This window comes from Condylostylus longicornis, unplaced genomic scaffold (genome assembly GCF_029603195.1).
Source record: "Condylostylus longicornis isolate FDR11 unplaced genomic scaffold, ASM2960319v2 ptg000001l, whole genome shotgun sequence".
Lineage (NCBI taxonomy): Eukaryota > Metazoa > Arthropoda > Insecta > Diptera > Dolichopodidae > Condylostylus > Condylostylus longicornis.
The window spans coordinates 6,809,029-6,829,025 of NW_026577970.1; the positions used below are offsets into that span (position 1 = coordinate 6,809,029).

A 19,997-nucleotide genomic window follows, 5' to 3' on the forward strand; every position below is an offset into this window, starting at 1 on the left:
AATAAAATAAAATTTTGCTAATATTTGTCAGAAAGTACATATATGAATTATCAAAACGACAACTTTAAAAATGATAGCCAGTCAAATATTTTTAGTCGCTTGAAAATGAGAATTTTAATTTCTTTCCAATAGAATAACTAATTTTTACTAATAAATTTAGCATCATGTTGCCGATAGAATAGCTAATTTTTAATAATAATAATAAATTGAACATTGATTTTAATTATTATCACAAACTAATAACAATGTCCAATGAGTGCACCAAACAACAATCTCAATTCCAAGTTCCATTCAACATTTAATTCGTTGACACTTTAAGCCAAGGCACGTAAGACAGTTTCTCTTTCACCCTGAAGCTGAGCTCCGGTGCACTAACGCAATGTCGCTGAAATCCTATAAACAAGGTTCTTTGTCTTCTCAAATTCTATTTATGTTGATGTCAAGCCCTTTAAAAATATTTTGTTTCAAGTGTCTATCAACTTTACAACGAAAGTTATAAGAAAAAGCACGTGAGAAAATAAAAATTTGATATTATGGAAGAATATTGTTAAAATACATGTAGCTTTAACCAAAACTTCTGAATAAAATTTTTAGCCACTTTTGAATCTAAAGTCTAAACGATGGTACATAATACTGTATCCATTACTAAATCGCCCTGTATATTAGAAAAATTTTCGGCAAAATATTTTTCTTCTTTACATTTTTAGAAATAGTTAAGCTTGCTTAAAATATAATTCTGCCGAAGAGAAAATTATCATCATAATAAATTACAGAGTAAATTTACTCAAATAAAACACCTGACTATAAAAGAAACCATTAGCACGGTTCTTATTATGCCACAATGTAAAATTAAGTGACGGGAATTCACGTAATTATTTTTAAAATATTTGGTATCTGGCCATTCTTCTTACTACATTAAAAAAACAGCTTTAGTATATAATGAGCTTTGAAACAAGTAGTACATACTTTTAGGATTTCAGCCGATATGGGTATGCAAATAAATGTACCATAAAAGTGATATTAAAAATCGTGCTATTTTATTCAATTCTGTGTCAAATAATGTTTCTGGGAAAAATTTTCTAAAATTTTATAAAAGAATCAATAAACTAATTTAAATAACGTACAAATTTTAGAAGATTCCAAACCATCTGTAATTTTAATTGAATTTTTGAACATCTCTGTTCATTAGAAATACTTACTTTTTAAACTGTTGTTAGATACTGCTTCAAAATATCTATGAATGTTCATGCTATTAAAATCAAACAATATCAAATGAGTACATTATTTCGTATATGTATGAGCTTGATGTACATATATATGATGTATATATATAGCTTCATATATATGAAGTATAAAGATTCAACTGGAATCTGCAATTAGAAAAATTCTTATAGAATTATGGAACTAGGTAAATTTCAAATAATTTCGACATCCTTATATTTCATAATACAATTTCATAAAACAATTAAGTCTCACTAGCAATTGAAATAAAGTCAAAACATTCTTCATTTCTCAGAATATGAAAAAAAAATTATATTTCTAATAATTTAAAAATTATATTCTAAGTTTTTTATATTGCATCTCAAGAACGGCTCATAAAACTGGGTGTCCATCTTTTAACTATCGGTTTTTGTTTTAGTTGTTCTTCTTTTTCTTGCTTTGTGATTTGTTCTTGTAATTTTTTTTGGTTTTCTCTAAATTGTAATAAAGGGTCATCAAATTGTTTATAGTATTCTAACACTTCCCTTACGTCGTCCACTTCTGCAGTTGCAAGGGTCTTCAAAAATGATACTAAATCAAACAAGGCCGTATCATTATCATTTCCATGCCATCTAGCTATGCTAAAAGCGTTTTGTGGATGAAATTTTGTTGTATTTGGATCCCAATCTATAACAATGACCCTTTTTAAATCCCTATTTAAATTATCTAAATTTTTAACGTGATGACCATCAACAAAATGTGTTGCATCTCTAACCAATCTGTACATAATATATCCGTTTGGATCTAAAGCATCTAATATTGGAAAAACTGCCATTCCTTGTCCTGCTGTAAAAACAACTATTTCAAAATGTTTTGCAGTTTGTTCCAAGAAATAATCTACACCAGGGCGTTTTTTGAACCGCCATCCAGTTTGGTAAGTCCAATCAGGATGTACCAATACATCTTTCATTTCCAACACAAGTGTATAGGGCGGCTGAATATACGGTGGTTTTAATGGATCTGGCAGTAATTTTTCTCGAGATGGTTCCTGAATCATTTTTTGATAATATGTTAAAGATTTCCACATTCTTTTCAAATATTGTTGTATTATAGGTTCCTTACTAAACTCATCCTCTATTTCTTTTCCACTTGCATCTACCTCTGGCCTACCAAATTCATATATTGTCCACAAACTCATAGCTGTCATAGCTCCTCCAAAAAGGCCAAACATTAACTTCATTTTTCGATTTGACTGTTCTTTGTTTTTTTCATCTTCTTTATTTTCTTGTCCTGCACCCTGTTCAACATTTTCCGGTGCGGTTTGCGGGAATAACTTAGAAATAATTTGTGGCGAGGCTTCATGACTTTTTGTGGAATCGGCAGCATATACACCATGTTGTACAAATAAACATCGTCGTGGTGTTAACACTGGAGACTCCTCTGTCAATTGAAAAAGTTTACAAAACAATTTTGTCTGTGATTTCGCATATCTTAATTGTTTAGCTGTTCTCAGTAAATTTATATGCAACATTTCTCTAAAATTATTTGTGAAAAAAAGGAGCTTCAGTAAAAAAATATTTTACATAAAAGTCAAGAAAATTTTAAACACCAAATTACGGATCTTCGGAATTTAATTTATACTTTTAAAATCAAAGTTTTTAAATAAATGTGGACTAATTTAAATATTAAAAATTAAAAAAATCACGACAGCAACGTGTTTTGGAATCCTTACCAGTCAAATGTCACAAACATATGTGTATTTCGTTAGGGATGCCAGCGTACCAGAAATAAAGGTTTTATCATAGAGTTAGCTTGAAAATACCATTTATTGCTGAAAATTTTTAAAATCTGAAACTTCATGTATATAAGTCCAATGTTTTGTATATTAAATATTATTAATTGTAAAGTTCCAAATGCAAAATTTTTTTAAGAACTGTGATAACTAAAAATCATATTTTTGTTTTTTAAAACCAACTTCACAAAAATTTCAAGTTCACAAACCATTTTTAACTATTTTTTTTGTTTTTGTAAAAAATTAAATGAACAAATATTTTGATTTGATTATTGAAATTGAGTTCATGTTGGTAATTTTAAGTTATTTTTATTTTAAAAATTTTTTCTTGTATACTTTGACATATTGTAATGCCGTTTAAATTTTTAACACTACATTTTGCCATTTTAACGCAGTGAAATTCTAAGTATAAGTCTACCAAAAAAATTGTTAGGTGGCGCTAACATTAAAAAATTATTGACATTCGGTGCTAGTTTTACTTGACGTTTACTGACGCGGCTTGGAACTTTTATCAACAATTTTGGTAACTATAAAGGTGAAGGTGTATCAAAAACAAGCGATATATTTACGGTGCAAAAATTATACAATTTGCAAACTTTCAGGTTGTAAACAGGTTTGCATTTTACATTTATTAAACAAAGACGAATATGGTTCCGATCGGTCCCAGTGGCGGACACGGCGGTCACTCAGGAGTTCACCAACCACAAATTCAAAACCCACAACCGGTATCCAGTCAAATTTCAAGTCAACAGTCATCTAATAAATCTTCCACAAGCATTAAACCTAATTATACTTTAAAATTCACATTAGCTGGTCATACAAAAGCGGTTTCTGCTGTTAAATTTAGTCCAAATGGAGAATGGCTAGCAAGCTCATCAGCTGATAAATTAATCAAAATATGGGGAGCGTACGATGGAAAATTCGAAAAAACTATTTCAGGTCATAAATTGGGTATAAGTGATGTTGCCTGGTCATCAGACAGTCGTTTACTAGTAAGTGCTAGTGATGACAAAACCTTAAAAATATGGGAACTAAGCTCCGGAAAATGTTTGAAAACTTTAAAAGGACACAGTAATTATGTGTTTTGCTGTAATTTTAATCCACAAAGCAATTTAATAGTATCAGGAAGCTTTGATGAGAGTGTGAGAATATGGGATGTTCGAACTGGAAAATGCTTAAAAACGCTGCCTGCACATTCAGATCCAGTTTCCGCCGTACATTTCAATAGAGACGGATCTCTTATAGTTTCCTCAAGTTATGATGGATTATGTCGCATATGGGATACAGCAAGTGGCCAGTGCTTAAAAACATTAATTGATGACGATAACCCGCCAGTTAGCTTTGTTAAATTTTCCCCAAATGGTAAATACATACTGGCCGCAACTTTAGACAACACATTGAAATTATGGGACTATTCAAAAGGAAAATGTTTGAAAACCTATACAGGACATAAAAATGAAAAATATTGTATATTCGCTAACTTTTCAGTGACAGGGGGTAAATGGATTGTGTCTGGTAGTGAAGACAACATGGTATATATTTGGAACCTGCAAAGTAAAGAAGTTGTACAAAGACTTCAAGGTCACACTGATACTGTTCTTTGTACAGCATGCCATCCAACAGAAAATATAATTGCATCAGCTGCTCTTGAAAATGATAAGACGATAAAACTTTGGAAAAGTGATACATGAATACTAAAACTGAAGTTTAAAGTTTTTAAAGTTAAGATTTTAATTATAATTTTTTTCACTTATGCAAAAATAATCTGTTTAATTCATAAACTAAAACAGTTTATAAAGCCTTTATAACAAATAAATAAAATCTATAAAATTGAGAAACATTTTCATGATTTCGTTTAGGTTTATTTTAAGTCCTAAAAAGCCATTTTTATATTACAAACTAAAACTTTCTTGGATATTTTCAAATATACATTCCTTTTTCGTATCTTCCTTCCAAACGAGATGCAATATACACAAACGCGATAATAGATCCACCATTTTTGTAATTCAAACTTAAACAACTTTCCGAAGCTATCTTTGTCTAGCACTCTTTCTTTCATAATATCTTTGCAAAGCAGCATCAAAAATATCTCCAATGGTCCGTTTTTTCCACACATCAATTTTTTCTTTGTGTTTTTGCTGCTTTTTTTCTGAGTTATCTTCATCCGGTTCAGTTTTAACGATTTCGTTAGCAACCGAATGGCACTCCTTCTCAGAACTTTCCTGTTTGATATCCGACTCAGTTTTTATTGGTTGTTCAATTTTGCTTGTATTTGTATCATTTTTGTGATTTTCATTTTCATCTTCAGAGGAAGAATCATCTATACTAAAATCGGAATCAGCATCTAAATTAGATTGAATATGTGCCCTTTTTGCCACTGAATTCTCATTTTCAGTATCATCATCGGATGATATTCGTTTTCGGTAAGTACGAGGTTTAATATTTTGCCTAGTTTTTGATGGTTCCTCGTGAATATCCTCTTTTTCCGATTTTTTATTTGTAATAATTTTATTGTCTTGTTCTTCTGCTCCTAATTTCTGCTCATATAAGTGTCTATAAAAGCCATCTAAATTTCCTTGCTTAGTAACGTCGCCAATAGCTTCTAAATATTCCTCTCGTTTTTCTTCTTCTTCAGCTTTTTTAAGTTCTTCCAATTTTTTTTTATATGCAGATGTCACAAAGGATTCCTTATCTTTAAATTGGTCTCCCTCAGCTTCCCTTTCTTTTTGAACTTGTCTTTCAATACGGCGCTCATTTTCTAATTTTCGACGTTCCGCTTGTTGCAGAAGTCTGCCAATGTATTTTGGTTTTCTCTCTTCTGTATTTTGTTTTTTTTCTTCCTCGCGCTTAGTTTCGATTTCATCATAAAGTTCGTCGTATTGAAATATCGTGGGATCTTCCGCTAATGCTTTTTGCTGAATGGATTTTGCCTATACAAAAATTAAATTTACTATACTCACATAATTATATATTGAAGTTACATATGTATATTGAATCAATTTTTACCTGACGTCTTTCTACTGCTCCTGGGCCAGATATTTGTTGATGTTTCCCACGAATTTTGGGAATATCTTCACCAGAAGACTCACTACTACTCTCATCGCCAAAAACAGATTTTTTTTGTATATTTGAGGGATACACAGTTTTTTCTTTTTGTTTATTTGGTATTATTAGCCCATAACTAAAATTATTTATTGTCGTTAAATAAAAGTAAATTTAATTCTTGCACATACCTTTTTGACATTTTTCCTTTTAATTTTTTATTTACTATCAATCCGCTGAGTATAAAAGAACTGTCGGTTCTTATAATTTTAATAAATAGACAGAAATGTTTCTATGTGATTTATAGCTCATTCAACTGTTAACTTTAATCATATGAAGGTGATGATTATAAACTTCATTTTTTGTTCAATGTTCCAATCAAATAAAATTCAGGGTGGAACATATTTATAAACTCTGACTTCAAATTTAAAACGCAATTTAGCACTTACTTGGATTCAAACCGTATTCATAGAAAATTAGATCAGTAATTGAAAGTTAATAATTGTAATGGCAATTGGAATTCTTAAAATGCCAAAGTTTTTTAATACAATCTTGAAAATGTTCTTATGTTATTATTGTATATTTTTTAAAAAATTGTTTTCCCGTATTTTGAATTCAAGCGAAAGTCAAAATCATATTTTTACTGATATGTCAAATGAGTGATAAAGTTATGAAGTTTACAGTCTATCTTTTGAATAGCTCTTTACCATATTTCTAGCGAATGAATATAAGTTTCTTTATATTTAATTAACTTAATCAATTTTTTTTTTAGTGGCCCCGCCTTTTAAACCATTTGCGACCGAAACTTGATGTATAACCACTTATCTTCCTTCTATTGAAAATTTAAACACTGAAGATTAACCAATGCCCCAGCAGGGATGATTTGTCGTAATGTCAGCTAAACGTACTTCTTTTTTTGACATATTTTCAAATTATCCTATTATATAATAATTTCGCATCCGTGTATTTTAAAAATGGAAGCATAGATAATAATATTATAAACATGCTAACTTATGAACCGAAAAAAATTATTTTTCATTCTGCTTTGCAGTTCCGGTTTACTGTCGAAACAGAACAAAAGTGGTGAGAGGCAATGGCGGACGATTTTCATTGTTAACCTAGAACAAGAACGGAGCGGCAAAATTGACTGCATAGTATTTTGCATATAATGTCACACTACAGCGGTAAAATATTATGGTCAGTCCCATTTAAATATATGTATTCTATATGAATTCCGAATTTCTGCTACGGAAAATCACCCTTATTCTACTTTAAACTTTAAAAATAAGAACTGTAAAGGGTAAAACGTTTTTCAAATAAAATTTTTCAAAAGTATCTCCCCGTGACAAAATTATTTCTTGACCGATAATATGACGAACGATTAATTTGACAACTCTTGATTCGCATTCCATATTTGCGCGTAAGCATAGACTCTATTGTGTGGTCCCTACGTAACACACAAGTTATTGTTGACAATTTGAAAGCAAGCAAAAAGTAAATTATTTTTTCTTCATGTCATTAGTAAGTTAAACCAAAGGTGGGCCAATAAAGTAGAAAATTTTCAATTGTATTAATAAAATATTCTAGCTGATTCTATTCAACTGGTAAGTAAATCTTTAAAAAAGTTATACAAATGCTTTAAACTACATAAAATTATTTAAAGGGTGTAAAAATATAATTCACTAATTTAAAATTTAGATTTTTTTTAAAACCTATGCAAAAAACCGAAAGCGAGGATGAATTCTGAAGCTGCCATAGAGCGTTTTTGTTATTTGGGAAATTTAAAACCAATTTATATAGCAAAGAAAATTAAAATAGATTGCGAAAATTCGTCAGAATATTTTAAATTGGTTGAAACAATAGATGTTGATCAGTTTTTGAAAATCATACGAACTTGTTTAGAACGTGGAACTTTACCAAGAAAAGATGAGGTAATTTATTAAGGTACTTATTCGTAAATATGTGTATGAATGCACTGGTTTGAATTTTTAGCTGTGGTATATTTATGCCATATATATGTGTAGCTCTACTAAACAAGATAACAAGAAACTTGCTGGAAGTGAATTTGCTAATTTGGCGTCAACTGCAGAAGACTTGTTTATATTCGCTTATTATGCCAAACAGCTTCGTGAAAACGATAACAAAAAAGGGTTTTCTAACTCTGTAAGAAGAGCCATTGCCAATTGGTATGAAAAACAAGAAATTTACAAATTTACAGATTCTGTTTCGAAGAATGTAGGTTTATATGGATTTACTCACCGTGATTTAATATCGTTGTGCCATGTTAACACTAAAGAAAATGGCTTAGATGAAATTTTAGACTACGTATTCAAGCCAAAAAAGGCAAAATTACATAATGAAAATGAATCACTTAGCGAATATCAAAAAGCCTTCGTGGATATTCAAACATTCAAAAAAAGTGGGGATAATACCTTAATGAAGAGATTAATCGATGAAAAAAAATTAGATTTTGAAAATTTTCCCAGCTCTCAGCGTAACAAAATTGAAAATTGGGAATTGATTTTACCAACTATGTCATATCATCAATTATTGGATAATTTATTCTTTTTAGTAGAAAAACAATTTTTTGAAAATGCCAAATTCAGTAAATTATTTATGGAAATTATTGGCAAACGAGACGCTATCAGAAAGGAAAACATCCATCCAATTATACTTCTTAATTTAAAAAATCGTTTGGTTAAACAAACAAGATATTCGGAGAGTGTAAAGGTAACTTATTAAAATATAATTTATACCTAAAGACATGCTTTTCACCATGTACATATGTATGTACGTATGTTCATTTTTTAATTTATTGTAAAACTTTCTTTATTCAGCAAAATTATCATTCAAAAACTACACAATCTTCAGATTTGAAACCTAATCAAAAATTGAACACAAAATTATCTGAAATATTTGATAATTCATTTGATAATTATCACGGCCCTCCTGTTCGCACGATGGTAGCAATTAATATCGCAGAAAAATTCAAGCGACGTAAATATTTATTTTTTTTTATTGTTTTACGCAATTTTAATTGCAAAAGAACTTTAATAATTTCAGAATCTGTTATAAGTCAAAAACAAGTAAATTGCTTTGAGGCAGCTGTTACGCTTGCTCTATCCTTTTATAAAAACAACCAACCGTCATCAGTTTACGCATTTTCTTCAGCCAGAATGAAAAAAATTGACTGGAAAAAAAATTGGAATTTCACACAAGCGAGCGAATACTGTACTCCATTTGTGGTAAGGTTTTAAGATACATGTCACAATTTGAGTTATTCTTACTTTTTAAATTTTTATATTAGCCAAAGAAAAATGACAAATTTAATTTGCAATTTTATTTTTTAGACCCAAAAAGTTGTTCAAAGATTAATGCTGCCGTTGGATGAAGCACTTGGTTTGAAAAACGATGTATTTGATTTAATTTTAATAGTTGTTGGATCTGCCACATTTGGTAATTCAAATGGTAAACCAGATCAGTTGATTGAGCGTCTACAGCAATATCGAAAGAAAAAAAATGACAAAACTAAGTAAGTTGATCATAAAAAATTCCATGACAAACACCTATCAGTATTTAAAATTAACCGTACAAAAATAATATTAAGTGATATGTAGTAGGAAATGACTTACTACTTTTCATTTTTTTATTTATTTGCATTATAATTCCAATAACTACACTTTAAATTGAATTTTTAATTAAAAAACTAATCGAAAAATATTTGAAAAAATTTTTTAGGGTTATTGTAATAAACTTGAGACGTTTTCGCCCATCAATGGAACATGAAAATCTAAAGTCAGATGGTATTTTAGAAATATGTGGAATTAATGAAAATACATTAAAAATCATAAATGCATTTGCTCTAAACCATTTCAATTAAAAAAAAAAACAATGAACAGAAATTTAAAAGTAAAAATATGTATGTGTGCTTGAGAACATACAATTCTCTTTTTTTTTATTATACATATTTTTTTTTTATGAATTCGAATTTAAAATTTAATTCACCATTAAGTTTTTGAATAAGTTTCCGAAAGTTCTATTGATTTATTAAGTTTCTATTATCTATTTAAATATAGTAACAAATTAAAAACTCATAAAATGCATTTAATTGAAAATTTCATTAATAAAACAAAGTTTATCTTATTTTTAAATATGCAATTTAAATATTGGAAAAATCCTTACTGAAAAATCTTCATTTTTATAATTTTACATGAAGTTTCTATTTTGGCTATGTTACATAAAAATATTTATTTTATATTCAAAAGCAATATGAAAAACAAAACACTTTACTAAAATAATAGAAAATTACTGTAAAAAATTTAGTTATTTTATAAAAAACAAAAAAAAAAAAACAAAACCGAATTAATATAAATTTTTTATCTTTTAAATAAAAGCATGTTATACCTTTTCAAGTTTAAAAAAAAAATTAATTTTTTAACATTTAATTTTCATGTTTTTATATATTTAGAAAATAAAATGCAAAAGTCTGATTAAAAATTCAAAAGTAAAATAAATAGTTATTTTTATTCTTTAATATGTTTTTTTTTTTATTAAAACTATTTTTATTAACACATTAACTAAAGTAAATAAATTTAAAATTGTTAAAAACGCAAAAGTTAAATTTAGTGATTGAAAATAATTTGCCAGTTATATAATAAATTAAAAATTTTTTTTTCATCATAAAATGGGGATGTAGTCAAATACATGCAGATTAAAAATTCATTAATTTATTGTTAGTTATTTCAAAATGTTTTTTAATATATTATTTTAAAGTGCATAAATTTATAATTAATCTAGAATTTTTATCGTAAACAAAAAATCTCAATATAATAAATATAAAAACAATTAATTTTGTATATCTTTTTAATATAGTTTTTTAAATAGTAAAGTGGCAATATCCTTGATATTTTGTCCTGTTTTGTAGTTCGTACATAGCACTTTGCAAAATTTTGTGTTTTCTAAATTTTTATTGAAATATTTATGAAATATATGTATTAGTTTTGCTTTTACAGTTTTTGTATATTTTATAGGGCAAACTCAGTGAAATTTTTGATTTGTAAACAGAAAATTCCATTTTCAGGTTGATGAAACTTCCAAAATAAATAAATTTTAATGAAACATAAATGAAAACATTATTTTTTTTTTTTATAATTATGAAAAATGAATTATCATTAAAATTATGATTAAGATAAAAATAAAGTTTTAAAGCAACTTTCATAAATTTTCATTTAAATAATATAATTTTGTTCCTTTGTTTTAGAAACTTAAATAAGGTAAATAATATGTTATAGTAAGTTTTTAAAAAAATAAAAACAAAAAAAAATATTAGGAAATCTTAAAATACTATAAAATATTAATATGTTTCATTGTATTTATTCTGTATTAATTGGAATTCATAAATTTGTAAAAAAAAAAAAATATTTAAAATTAATCTGAAAATTATTTTTATCAGTAAATGTACAAAGTAAAAATTTCATTGCGAATTTCAACAATATGCATAATTAATATTTTTATAGTATTTTACATCAATTTAGCACAATTATGTATACAATAAAAATAACAAGGTACCTAAAATGTGATATTAAAAGAAGAAAAAAATAATTTAAAATATAAAATATTAAAAATATACCTCAAAAAAAAATAAGTACTAGTTACCAAAAATAAATTAAAAATTATAAATTTTTGATTTTAGACACCAAAAAAATAAAAAACAAAAATAATAAAAAGATTGAAATCTATTTGAAAGTTGCTTGAAAACTTTAAGATCTTAAAAATTTCTTTTAATACTTTTTCAATTTGTTTTAAAAATTTGTTTTAAAATGAAAATTATTGTATAATTTAAATTCATCCATTTAATATTTGTGTTAGATTTATATCTTAAGATTAAGAAACCCATTAAGTTTTCTAGTATACAATTTCAAACTTCTTGGAACTGATTTTATTTTGACCTTAATTGATTTTTCTAAGAGAATATGGGAGTTACTATATTAAATAAGCTTTTAAAGTTTTTATTTTCTATAAAAAAAAAATGTGCTTTATAAGAAATTTATACTTTTTTTTTTGGTATATCATCAAATATTCATTAAAATTTGTAAAATGGTAATTACTCAACAATAAAAAATGAATTGTTAAATTGATTAGTGCTTAACTCAAGGAAATACATTTAAATATACATTTCGAAAATACATTTAAATATATACCAAATTATAATTTAAATAAAGGGCTGCTTTTAATAAAAACTAATTTGAATAAAATAAAATTTATAAAAAGAATACCAGTAATAGTTACAAGACCTTTACTGGTATTCTTTTACACTTATTTTGGTGTTTCACCTTTAATTGAAACCCAATAATTTTGACAAAATAAAAGTTAAGTTTTTGCGTGACTTCAAAATAGCAGCATTAAATACATAATTCGGCAATCAAAACTCATAATCTGAGTTTTATTAATGTAAATATACTTTATTACAGCAATTTTGAAGTCAGGGTTTTTTTTTTTATTTACTAAAGATCATGGAAGAACGAAATTAAGCGTCAAAAAACGAAAACCCTTTAAGTCAAAAAAATTGTTTTGTTTTTAAAACCACAAATTTATAATTAAAAAAGTTATTTTTATATTCCAAATGTTTATTTTAACTCCAAGCTGCCTGAAATTGAAATTAAAAATTATAAAATTTTAATTAAAAGCACTGCCAAATTAAAATTCAAATTGCAAAAATCAAAAAACCCATGATTAAACTTAAGGCTTTAACTTTAAAATTACAAAAAAAAAAAAATATAATGTTTTCATTTTTGTTTCATTTTTATAAACTAAATCTTTTGAAAAACAATAAAAAAACAAAAAATAAAATAAAAACTTTTTGTATTCAAAAATAAAAAGAGGTGCTTGATTTTTTTAAAAAACTGAAATGAAATAAAATTGAAATTCTTAAGACTTGAAATTTAAAAATTAATTAAAAAAAAAAATATTGCATGCGAAAAATATTTATCTATTTTTTATAAAAAACTATTCGAAACAAAATTAATTAAAACGTAATAAATTATTATAAAAATAAAATAAAAAAAAAAAAAAAACAAAAAAAAACATTAACTTATAAGATTTTTAGTCTTAAAAAACATTCAAGATAATTTTTGATTTAACAAAAAAAAATTTGCTTTTGTTAATATACTGGAGAGCGGCTCAGAAGTTAATCAGTGTAAGGGGATTTTCGATAATTCAATCTTAATTTTTAAGTCTTAACATCCTTTATAGCAAACTGCAAAATCTGCAAAATTAGCATGTACCGAAATAACAGTTGTGCTTAAAGTTCTAAAGGATTTTGTAAAGTTTTTTTTATAACTTCTGCAAAAATATTATAAATTAGAAGATCATGATAGAAAGATTTAGAAAAAAGACTTCTAAAATTTTATTTAGAACTTTAAACGTATATCTGAATTATCGAAAATCCTCATCATTATTTTGCATACAATAAAACTCATTTATGACTAGAAAGCCACTACTTACACTGATTAATTTCTAAACCCAACTCTGAAGCATTAATATAAAATTCAATGTTTTATAACAAAAAAATTTAAATGTAATAATGCACTTGAAGTATGTATATAAATATAAATTTTAAATTATACGTGTATGTAAATATATAATATATATTATACTTATACATATAGGAATTCCAATACGTTAAAATAAAAAAAAATGCACGTTAAAAGTATACACATATACAATGTACTCAAACTTAAATTTTAAATTCAAATTTTTACATTAAAGATAAAAATTAAATTTTACTAATTTTATAAATTACAAAATTAGAATTTTTGGTTTTTTTTTTTAAATAAGTAATAATTGCAATTTAAAATAATCAAAAATTAGTTAATGAATATATGTATTTTTTATTACAAATAAAACTAGCAACAATGTAATTTACTTTTAAAATTATCTAACAATTATAAGATTTTGATTTCAAATTAAATAAAATGGCTAGCCATCATATTTACTATTATTAAGTTTGATGCATTGTATAATTTAAATATTTAAAATAATTAAATGTATATTAATAATTTTTTATTGTAATATTATCATAATTTTGCCACAATATCTTTTTTTTATTTTCTTTTTTTCTTGGAAAATATGAGAATTCCTTTTGGTAATTACAAAAAAAAAATCAAACTTGTAATTACAAAGGAATTTAAAAACCATATAAAACATAAAAATAATGGGCAAGGTTTTGTAATTAAACTAAATTTCTTGATCTTCCATAGTACAGTAATAATAAAGTTTTTAAATTCAAATAAGAAATTGGCCCTTATGTTTAAACTCTGGGCCCTATTACACCAACCACTTCTTACTTTTTATTTTAATCAAAAAATTTGCGTTGTACCATGAGTCAAAGCACTAATGAATTGTACTAATAAAAATAGGACTTTTTCTAAAAAGTTAAAATGTAAAAGTAAAAGTAGCTGGTGCAATAGAGCCTCGAATTCAGCAGTTCAGATTTTAAAGACTATTATTACTAGAACATGGAATTAATCAGAAATTTCATAAAAAAAAAAATTCCAAAAAATATATTATATACATAGGTAATAGTTCATTTAAAAAAAAAAAAAAAGAATGATAATGACAATTTTTTTTGATTTTATAGTGAAAAAAGTAAATAAAAAATAAAAAAAAATTACATAAAACGAATTCAATTGTGATATTGTTAAATTAAAAATTACAGAAAACAAAATAAAAAATACAAAAAAAAATGCTTATAAAACACAATAAAAAAGGATATTTATTTTTTAATTTACACAATTTGGTTGTTGAAATTTTTGAGAAAATATTAAAAAACAAAATAATTATTTTTTTTTTTTTGAAATATTTTGTAAACTCATAATAATTTTCTTTTTTAATTAGTATATAATTACAAGTATATATAATTAAAATTTACATTTATTAATATAAATATATAAAAGTATATTATTGATGAAAATATCTTTAATAAATAAATAACTATTATGATTTTTTATATTAATTAATTAAATATTGTAATCTTAAATAATATAAAAATAAATTTTCCTTTAATCTGATATCTCAGGAAATTTATAGATATCTCTTTAAGAAGAAAATTTGTATTATTATATTGTAGGCTTCACATGAAAAATAATAATAAAATATTATAATTCGATAAAAGAAAAAAAAAATTAGAATATATTATATAGAATGTAGTATAAAATATCAAATATTAAAATATAAAATTTTAATTATTAAATTTAGCTTTTAAAAATATTATACTATTATAGGAAACATATTATGTATTTGTATTATATAATATTTATCTATATTATGTATATTTGAAAATATTTTCACTTTATAATTGAATCGAAAACAAAAATGAAAATTTTCTCATTCTAAGTATTAAGTAGAGGAAAAATATGATTTAAAATTTTTTGTTCTTGCGCTGATGATACCTAAAACAAATTAATAAAAAACTCGATATTCTATGAACGAAACATTTTGTATTAAGAACTTACTGATCGTAAATTTTCATTTATTAAACTTTTTGATAATATGTTTATACTATTTTGTAGTATATCTATGCACTATACATATATAGAGCTTGATGTTGTGTGGAAGGTATGTTCAACACTCGTTCGCTGACTAAGACTAAATCATAAATTAACAAAAATTTTTTTATTCTAAAATTTTTAAAATCCAATATTTTTTTTTTTTAAATGAGCCTTATTACAAACCTTGTAATTTTGAAAATTTCGAATCGATGTGATTTACAACTCGAATGAAGATAGAATTGAGAAAATTTTATGTTTTCATAATTATATAAAAATAAAATAAAATGATCTACTCACATAATAATTCTTAAATATTATTCGGTATTATATTTTTAATATAAATAAATATAAGCTTAGTATGCTCATATTTTATAAATGCATGATGATTATATAATTTTTTTTTCCTTATTTTTGAGTATAGCTAAGAAAATATGTGTTGTTGATTTTCTATATGAAGTTTTTTGAAATTATAATTGCACTTTTAAACTCTTAACTAAAGTTTGTGTTAATACAAAATTTATAGTAACTTATATGTACAGACAATCACTATTTTCACTATCACAAAATTCTAGTAGTATCACAATTATTTGAAAATATGTATTTATTTAAATTTTGTTAAATTATACATGTTCTGTTAGATATATGACGTGATTTAATAGAATATTATTTAAAATTATTTAGGTTTTCAGTATAAAATTTCAAATTTCGAAATTGATTCTATCCCATTAACTCAGTAGTGATGCGTCTTAAAAGAATATGTATAAGTTTTTAAGTAATATTTTTTGTTTATATTTAAATATTTAAACATTAACATTACAATTATAGATTTAAAAATTTATTAAATTTGGTTACAAATTTAAAATATTATTGCAATAAATCAAAAAAATTATTGAATTAAATAACTGTATGTAACACTAAATACGTTAAAGTATAATTCTAGACAAAATCATTACCAAAATTTTTGCTTAATTTTTAATTTATCAATCTTAATTTCTGTAAATTCAACAGCACATTTTATATTATATATAAAAATATTACATATATAAAAAAAATCTTAAAGTTTTTATGTATAAAAAAATATATATATATTGGTGTAGTAATAATAATAATAATTCTTGTTGGTAGTAAAGTTAAAAACAGATTTAAAGCCGGTAAAAAACTTACAAAAAAAGAAAAAAATAAACATAAAATGTTAAATTTTTAATTAAATGTTAATAAAAACTCAAATTGGATATGTGCATACATACATCAAAGATAAAATTCCATTTAAATTTACAGAATTTTGAAACCTGAAAATGATTGTGATTCAACCCATTCTCCTCTCCCCCCACCTCCTGTCCCTTTGTCCAAATAAAGCAAATCATGTCAAAATAAAATTATAAATTAATTTTATAATATAAAATTTTTTTTAATTTAAAATATTCAAACTAATGTCGAATTTTCTATTTTATTGTTTTAAAAAATGTAAATTCAGCATTATGCTGATACCACAATAAATTAATTATTATATAATATCATAAGAAAAATAAAATAAATCAGATATGTATAGAATAAAATTCAATATTGCAATTATTTTTAAAACTAAAAAAATTAATTAAAAAAAAATCTTATGTATAATGAATTTGTATTCAACTCTATTATTCCAGTCATAATAGGATAATGATAAAATAATATAAAATAGTTATATGTAATTATAACAATTTTAAGAAAAGTATCTCAAAATTATACAAATATTAAGTAAATTTTGATTTTCTTTTCGTAAACAGTGCCTAAAAAAAAAACCATTTGAAATAGAATTGAATTTTTTTATGTTTTTTTAATTTTTTTCCTATTTCATTACATTTTTGTATTTTAATTAATTTTTATTTTGTTTTATCTAAAATGTGATCATTTTAATAATAATTTTTGATTAAAAAAAAAATATTCCTAGTACCTTAAAAAACTACAATATATTCTAATTTATTATAACAAAATATTAAAGAAAAAAATAATAAGTGTAACAATTGAAAATTTAAAAAAATGTGAAGTAAATGTGTTCTAAATTCGGCATTTGTTTGTGAAACCGAAAATAAAAAAATAGTAAAATTCAAAATAGTATTCAACTATATTGTGTAGGAAAAACGTAATAGTTTGTAAAATAAAAATATGATTTATATTTTTTTGTCTGACTAAAAAAAAAAGTATTGAAAATAGTTAAAAAAAATAAAATACATTAATTAAATATCATATTATTAATTGAAAATTCAACGCTTTCTTTTAATATAAAATAAATAAATAAATAGGTTAAAACTTTTGAATTTAAACAAGAGAAAATAATTAAATTAATAAAAATGATAATTCAAATTTAAATCTGTAACAACTAAAATACATTCAAGTTATAGAAAATAAATTCCTCCCTAAGAGGTGACAAAAAAAAATGTAATGAATTTTTATTTCAACTATATGCATTGGGGTAAAAGCATCATTTACGCAGCCCGACAGGGCGTTTTTTTTTTTAATATTGTTATATTTCTGCCATAATAAATATATATGTATATCAAACGAATTGTTTAGGCTAAAAAGGAACTGTTGGAGAATTAGAAAGGGTTAGAGTTTATTAGTATGAGATACACAAAAAAATTTTTAATTCAGTTTTTGCGGAAAACTAAACAAAAAAGAAAAAATTTCAAAAACAAAAAAAAATTTAAACTATAATACCCACGTTATATAAGCTATAGTTAAACATAATTTAAATTCCTAGAAAGTTCACATCTCAGAGTATCCTTACCAATGTTAAGAACACCAAAATTAGAGTTAGCATTGGCGGCGCGCAATATCCTGATGAAAAATATTGAAAAACCGAGCTCAAGTATTCGAGTTTGCTCTTAAAAATACCTGAACTAAACATTAACAAAGTTCTACATTATTCTACGAGAGCATAAGGTTGCAAATCTAACAATAATAGCCTATCTTTGAGAATAGTAAAATCTTGGATTATTATAGTTTAACTATTTTTTACGATTTGAATTAAATAATAATAAATTTTTCTAATAAATGTAAATGAAACATACTTCTTCCTATGCTCAGCCTAGGTTGGGGACTGTGTTTTTTTAATAAGAGTACAAACAAATGATTCCTAATTAAAATATTTTCAATCAAATTTCCCTGATCTATTTTCATTTTTCCACGTTAGTAAAAGTTCTGCAATTTTTATTAAATTATCAATTTTTCTTATATTCTTGAAAGTTAGCATACATAATATGTACAATATAATTTTTATTATTTTTTTATCGAAATACTAACGACTGAGTTTTGTTGATTAATGACCCATTATGACTATAATAGCCGTCAAGTCTACGACTCCTTAATTAATTAAAAAAATTTTAATAAAGTCGTTACCGAATTTACATACTTAAATTTTTGTGATTTTTTTTCTAAAATTAAATACACTAAATAAAAAGGATAATTTGTACAATATTCAACAGAATTATTCTACACGACTATTATATATATATAAATGTGTTAAAGTAGGAAATGCATACAATATTGAATGTTAAAATAAAAATTATTTCTTTATTTTCGAATTTACAACACCATAATTTTTTGAAATCTGTCCAACAATTGCTTTTCTACGTGTTTTCCTACATTTCGTATTTGGTGCACCATACTGATTCTTTCCCAGTAGAGAAAATGCTCCTATTTGATCCTGTTGTTCTTTCTTTCGTATCTTTTCATTAAGTAATTCTTTATAATTTTTATATTCATTTTTTGGTGGTTTTGCACCTAATTTTATAGCTAATGCAATTTGTGCTTTCTTTTTATCTGTATGAGTTGATCCAGAAATGGCAAAATTAATAACATCATGCTTTGCTTTTTTTATATCAAAATCTCCACTGTCCTGTTGTATTTTATTTTTTTTTATTTCAGTTGCATAATTCAAATTACTTTTAAAAGTATCGGGATTAGTTTTTATTTTTGGTTTATGCGATTTAAATACTGTGGCCGTAAATCCCTCGGAATCCTTTTTCTTTAGCAAAGAAGCTTTAGTAGGCACATACTCGAAATTATTATTGGTTTGATCCATAGATTTGATATTTTTGCTTTAAAAAAATTTTACTACTGGAAATTTGGATAATTTTTCTAGTTTTTCAAAGAAAAAGTTTTCTGGCAGCTTTGATGATAATAATTGCAATATCTAAAAGATATTAGTAATTTTAATATTAAACTCAACCAATAATTTTATAAAAATTTTTTGTTTATAAAAATTTCCAGCTGCTTTGCTGCACGTTTTTATTTTATGTAAAATAAAAACAAAGCCGAATGTCAATGTCAAAATTATAATAAAATGTTTCCACACAAACACATTTTTAATTTTTGCCTGTTTCGTAACATTACCCATTTTTACACGGTGGCTTGTTTATCAATAGAATAAACAG

At 24.5% G+C, this 19,997-nt stretch overlaps 5 protein-coding genes across 5 annotated transcripts; 2 read left to right on the forward strand and 3 right to left on the reverse strand.

Annotated features, from left to right (window-relative positions):
- Positions 1–1,409: 1,409 nt before the first annotated feature.
- On the reverse strand, positions 1,410–2,826 carry LOC129611849 (mitochondrial import inner membrane translocase subunit TIM50-C-like). Its single transcript, XM_055525287.1, has 2 exons — positions 2,810–2,826; positions 1,410–2,735 (listed from the first exon to the last, which is right to left on the reverse strand). The coding sequence occupies exon 2, from the start codon at positions 2,729–2,731 to the stop codon at positions 1,583–1,585; it is 1,149 nt and encodes a 382-aa protein (XP_055381262.1). The 5' UTR covers positions 2,732–2,735; positions 2,810–2,826; the 3' UTR covers positions 1,410–1,582.
- Positions 2,827–3,493: 667 nt separating this feature from the next.
- LOC129612855 (protein will die slowly) lies at positions 3,494–4,819 on the forward strand. The gene has a single exon (XM_055526686.1). It carries the CDS (start codon positions 3,640–3,642, stop codon positions 4,681–4,683), a length of 1,044 nt encoding a protein of 347 aa, XP_055382661.1. The 5' UTR covers positions 3,494–3,639; the 3' UTR covers positions 4,684–4,819.
- A 10-nt stretch (positions 4,820–4,829) lies between these two features.
- LOC129612765 (nuclear speckle splicing regulatory protein 1) lies at positions 4,830–6,363 on the reverse strand. The gene is made up of 3 exons (XM_055526565.1): positions 6,226–6,363; positions 5,999–6,173; positions 4,830–5,922 (listed from the first exon to the last, which is right to left on the reverse strand). The coding sequence occupies exons 1-3, from the start codon at positions 6,234–6,236 to the stop codon at positions 5,023–5,025; spliced, it is 1,086 nt and encodes a 361-aa protein (XP_055382540.1). The 5' UTR covers positions 6,237–6,363; the 3' UTR covers positions 4,830–5,022.
- A 1,167-nt stretch (positions 6,364–7,530) lies between these two features.
- On the forward strand, positions 7,531–11,231 carry LOC129612670 (RNA-binding protein RO60). Its single transcript, XM_055526454.1, has 7 exons — positions 7,531–7,638; positions 7,733–7,965; positions 8,027–8,764; positions 8,872–9,031; positions 9,098–9,279; positions 9,385–9,566; positions 9,773–11,231. Exons 2-7 carry the CDS (start codon positions 7,771–7,773, stop codon positions 9,912–9,914), a joined length of 1,599 nt encoding a protein of 532 aa, XP_055382429.1. The 5' UTR covers positions 7,531–7,638; positions 7,733–7,770; the 3' UTR covers positions 9,915–11,231.
- A 7,876-nt stretch (positions 11,232–19,107) lies between these two features.
- Positions 19,108–19,826, reverse strand: LOC129618447 (uncharacterized protein C1orf131 homolog). The gene has a single exon (XM_055533191.1). The coding sequence runs from the start codon at positions 19,643–19,645 to the stop codon at positions 19,127–19,129; it is 519 nt and encodes a 172-aa protein (XP_055389166.1). The 5' UTR covers positions 19,646–19,826; the 3' UTR covers positions 19,108–19,126.
- Positions 19,827–19,997: the final 171 nt, after the last annotated feature.

Coding starts and splice junctions, on each gene's coding strand:
- LOC129611849 (XM_055525287.1), bottom strand. CDS start 2,731: ATGTTGCATATAAATTTACTGAGAACAGCTAAACAATTAAGATATGCG.
- LOC129618447 (XM_055533191.1), bottom strand. CDS start 19,645: ATGGATCAAACCAATAATAATTTCGAGTATGTGCCTACTAAAGCTTCT.
- LOC129612855 (XM_055526686.1), top strand. CDS start 3,640: ATGGTTCCGATCGGTCCCAGTGGCGGACACGGCGGTCACTCAGGAGTT.
- LOC129612765 (XM_055526565.1), bottom strand. Junction 5,923..5,998: donor GAGCAGTAGAAAGACGTCAG/GTAAAAATTGAT, acceptor ATTTTTGTATAG/GCAAAATCCATTCAGCAAAA.
- LOC129612670 (XM_055526454.1), top strand. CDS start 7,771: ATGAATTCTGAAGCTGCCATAGAGCGTTTTTGTTATTTGGGAAATTTA. Junction 7,966..8,026: donor CTTTACCAAGAAAAGATGAG/GTAATTTATTAA, acceptor TTGAATTTTTAG/CTGTGGTATATTTATGCCAT. Junction 9,280..9,384: donor AATACTGTACTCCATTTGTG/GTAAGGTTTTAA, acceptor TTTATTTTTTAG/ACCCAAAAAGTTGTTCAAAG.